Genomic DNA, 3,971 nt, shown 5'->3' on the forward strand with positions numbered 1-3,971 from the left:
GCCGAGCCATTTTTTGTTGTAGTTGTCATTGTTGTTTGGCTGGCCCAGGCCAGGTTCGAACCTGCCAGCCTTGGTGTATTTGGCTGGTGCCATAATCACTATGCTATAGGCACTAATTCAGTTTCAAAAAATTTTTACTAAGACATCCCAAAACATGAGTTTTCAGAAAATGCAAAAAGATCCTTACCCATCCTTGGTTTGATCAGCTACTCCTGCCAAGAGCTGCACAATCTTTGGATTGCTATTTGGATCATTATATAATCCAAGGTAGCGTTGAACAAAATCCTCTGGGGTCATGTAATGTTCTCCATCGACCTCGGTACTGGCATACTAAAAAATAAATAAATGACACATACTGAAAAATTATTCATTATCATTTTGGAGTTAAATGTTTTGTTAAAAGGTAAGTTATATGCTAGCATTAAGATCAAAATAAGAATAATAAATGCAGAATTTTCCTCTGGATAGTGAAAAATGAAACACTCTGAGCCTAATTTAAGAACACTACAAAGTACTAACATCTGCTACAACATGTATAAACCCTAAAAACATAATGCTAAGTGAAAGAAGTCGGATACAAAAGGCCACATATTATGAGATGCCATTTACATGAAACACCCACAATAGGCAAACCCATAGAATTAGAAAGTAGAACGGTAGATGTCAAGAGCTGGAAAGAGGAGGGAAGGAAAGTTAACCACTTACTGACTATGAGGTTTCTCTTTAGGGACAATGAAAATGTTCTGGAATAGGACAGTGGTGATAGCAATACAACATTGTAAATATAATTTTAAAACATTACTGAATTGTTCACTTTAAAATGGTTTAAATGGTGAATTTTATGGGGCAGCTCATGTGGCTCAAGGAGCAGGGCGCTGGCCCCATATACCAGGGGATGAACTGTATCTCAATTTAAATATACATATATATACACACACATTCACAAATATATGTGTGTATATGTCTCATATATATATATATGTAAGATCAGATATATGAGAAAGACTAAGAAAAATGAAAGGGCAGCCAGGACCTGCAAGAAAATAGCTTCTGTAGACCCCAGAGGCTTCCTGGAAAAGGAGTATATATGTAACTTGCCAAACCTTACAAGTAAAATGCATGAGAAAGGCGTAACAAACATAGGTATTCCTTCCAAGTTTCAGTAGCTGGCAAAAAGAAATTATCTTTTATCTCAATAATTTTTTTAAATAAAATAATAATTATACCTGCATCAAAGAAACACTTCATTATTTCAGGGGTTTTACACACTACGGCATTACTAAACATGAACTATCAAAGCCCTCCTCTTTGAATTGTACCAGATCAATTTAGTTACTTCAATAAACTAACAAGGCAGTAAGATCAGAAAATTTCCCAGAACTGAAAAATACAAGAGCTCACTAAATGTTAAGTAAATAACTAAAACAGACACATACCCATACTAGGGCCTAGCCCATCATCATAAAATTGCAGAACATCAGAGTAAAGAGAAAATTCTAAAAGTTTTCAGAGAGAAAAACTAGGTCACAGATAAAGAATCACAAATCAAGGGCATTATGCTTCTCAACAGCTGGAAGCCTGCAAAGATGGAGTAAGGCCTTGAAAACTCTGAAAGAAATTCTTTTCAACCTGAAATTCTAAACTGAGCCAAACTTTCAATCAAATATAAGGTTAAAAGAATTTTGAGTACTTTTTCCCCCCTGCTCTCATGTCTCCTAGGAAGCTACCTGGGGAAAACAAATTTTTTTTAAAGATGGAATGAACAAAATAAAAGGAAGATGTGGGATCCAGAGCACAGGTAATTCAACCCAGAGAAGTGGCTACGGGAAATTTAGAACAACTGCTGCTGTGACCTCCACAACACCTCATCCTGACTGGGAGACAGAAAGCTTCAGGAAACAAAGCTATTGGGGAAAATGGAATTTCAGGTTATCCAAGGCATTTGATTTATGTGGGAAGTAACACTGGGAGGAAACTTTAAGTCTTTCCTCAAATTTCACCTTCAACATGAGACCCACCCTTAACACCCTATTTAATAGTACAACTCACACCTGTATCTATGTATTCCCCAATCCTCCTTTTGCAGCTCTGCTTTATCCCCTAGCATCTATCACCTGCTAACATATTTTATATTTTACTTATTATGTTTATTGTCTATCTCTCAACTCGATGATGTCACAAGGGAAAGACTCTTCATCTGATTTGTTTAATAATGTATCCTAGGCATCAAGAATAATTCCTGGCACACAGTGGGCAGTAAATATCTGTTAAATTAATTGATTATAGGTATACAAATAAGTAGGCAAAAGAAAAGTCTGGCAATTTTTAACTTTCTGAAAAAGTATTTTTGTTGTATAAAAATAGAAAATATTATAATGCTTGGCTCAAAATGAGCAGTATAGACATAATTGAAGGGGCAGCTGTGACTCCTTTATTTTTCTCTTCTTTTTAGATTAGCAATAATGGTTATAAAAAGGAAGAACAAAGAACTGAGGAAAGAGAAAAAGGCAAAGGGAGAGGGGGCAGGGGCCCCAAGAAGCTCCACACAGGCACAGGCCATAAATCAGGTAAACAGCCCAGATAGCAATAACCAATCAGAAGTTCACACACTACTAACCCCAGCAAAGACCCCAACCACAGAAAGACAGTTAACCTATCAAAACCCCAGGACTCCCCAATGACCAATAAGTAAACGGACACTGACTTCTTCCTCAGCCACCTTCCTTAGCATTTTACTGCAACCCATAATACCCTGCGAGCAAGTGTATAAAAGTTTCCCTGCCCATTGTTTCGGGGCCACTCTTTTCTGCGACCACTTTGATGGTGGGAGTGACCCGAGCGTATGCCTGAAAAGAATAAAACTCCTTGGATTTTCCATGTGTGCATGGTCTCTCAGTGGCAAACTTGGTCCTTACAATAATAATATGAATACTAAGTATCAATTTTTTAAAAATTACAAATAAATTGAGAGGAATCAAAGGAGAGAATGAAGGAGGAAAAGAATAGCACAGAAATGTAAAAGGAAATACCAAAATAGATAGATAACAGGGTTATAAGTGGTTGCTTCTGGGAACCAAGATGGGAGGAAGGATCAGAGCAAAGGATTGTTGATTTGCTCTTTGGTTAAGCATTGCAAATGTCGGCATTTGTGAATCTGACTAAACCAAGCTAATCCTTTTCAATAAGAGGACTGAAGCAGAAATGTTTCCTTTGTCTTATTCTGCAAAACACCACAGAGGCTAGCACCTCAAGTGCTTCATGTGCCTGAATAAGAAGTAGCTCAAGGTGGACTTTTTTTTTTGACTAATTGATGCCACCAATAACACTCAAGGAACATCACCCCCAAATAAAGTCATGTTCTCTGTACATGACCATAAAAGCCATTCCTAAAGGGGTCTTGAGTTTAAAAATCTTAGCTCTACCACTAACCTACTATGAGTCCTTAGACAAGTCCATTATCTTCCCAAATGTATGTCCTATTTCATGTAGCTATAAAATGAAGACAAAATAGTCTTTGAAGGTTCAAAACAGTAAGTATATAAACAAAGCTGAAATGGCAGTTTGAGACCAGATGGTAGAAGACTTTAAATGCTAAACTAAATAGTCTAAACCGGTGGTGGGGAACCTGCGGGCTTAAGACCACACATGTGGCCCCTCCACCAAATCCAAACTTCACAGAACAAAATCCCTTTGTTAAAAGGATTTATTCTGCAATGTTTGGATTCACTCAAAAGACTGCACTCAAGGATACAGCCCCAGGGTGGGAGGTCCTAACTTTATTCCACAAGCTGGGAAATACCACTAAAAAGTTCAGGGGAGGGGAAAGACATGCTATTCTCGGTGGCAATGTGAAAGATGGGTAGAGAGGAGAGGAACTGAGGGGCAATGCAACCAAGTAGCGGCTATGGCAAAGAAATGAATGAAAGAGGTTGAGGCTGGAACCAAGGTGTTGGGGAGTGAAAAGGACTCAC

At 37.9% G+C, this 3,971-nt stretch overlaps 1 protein-coding gene across 2 annotated transcripts in view; it reads right to left on the reverse strand.

Moving 5' to 3' along the window:
- Window positions 1-3,971, reverse strand: part of SLC25A12 (solute carrier family 25 member 12) — a 91,681-nt gene that overhangs the window by 73,396 nt on the left and 14,314 nt on the right. For both annotated transcript variants that reach the window (XM_003800870.2, XM_003800869.2), the window contains exon 3: window positions 188-330. In XM_003800870.2, the coding sequence (XP_003800918.1) occupies window positions 188-191 (4 nt within the window). In that variant the 5' untranslated portion in view covers window positions 192-330. The remainder of the gene's footprint in view (window positions 1-187; window positions 331-3,971) is intronic.

This window comes from Otolemur garnettii, unplaced genomic scaffold (genome assembly GCF_000181295.1).
Source record: "Otolemur garnettii isolate 467f Iridium unplaced genomic scaffold, OtoGar3 scaffold00187, whole genome shotgun sequence".
In the NCBI taxonomy this organism is placed as follows: Eukaryota; Metazoa; Chordata; class Mammalia; order Primates; family Galagidae; genus Otolemur; species Otolemur garnettii.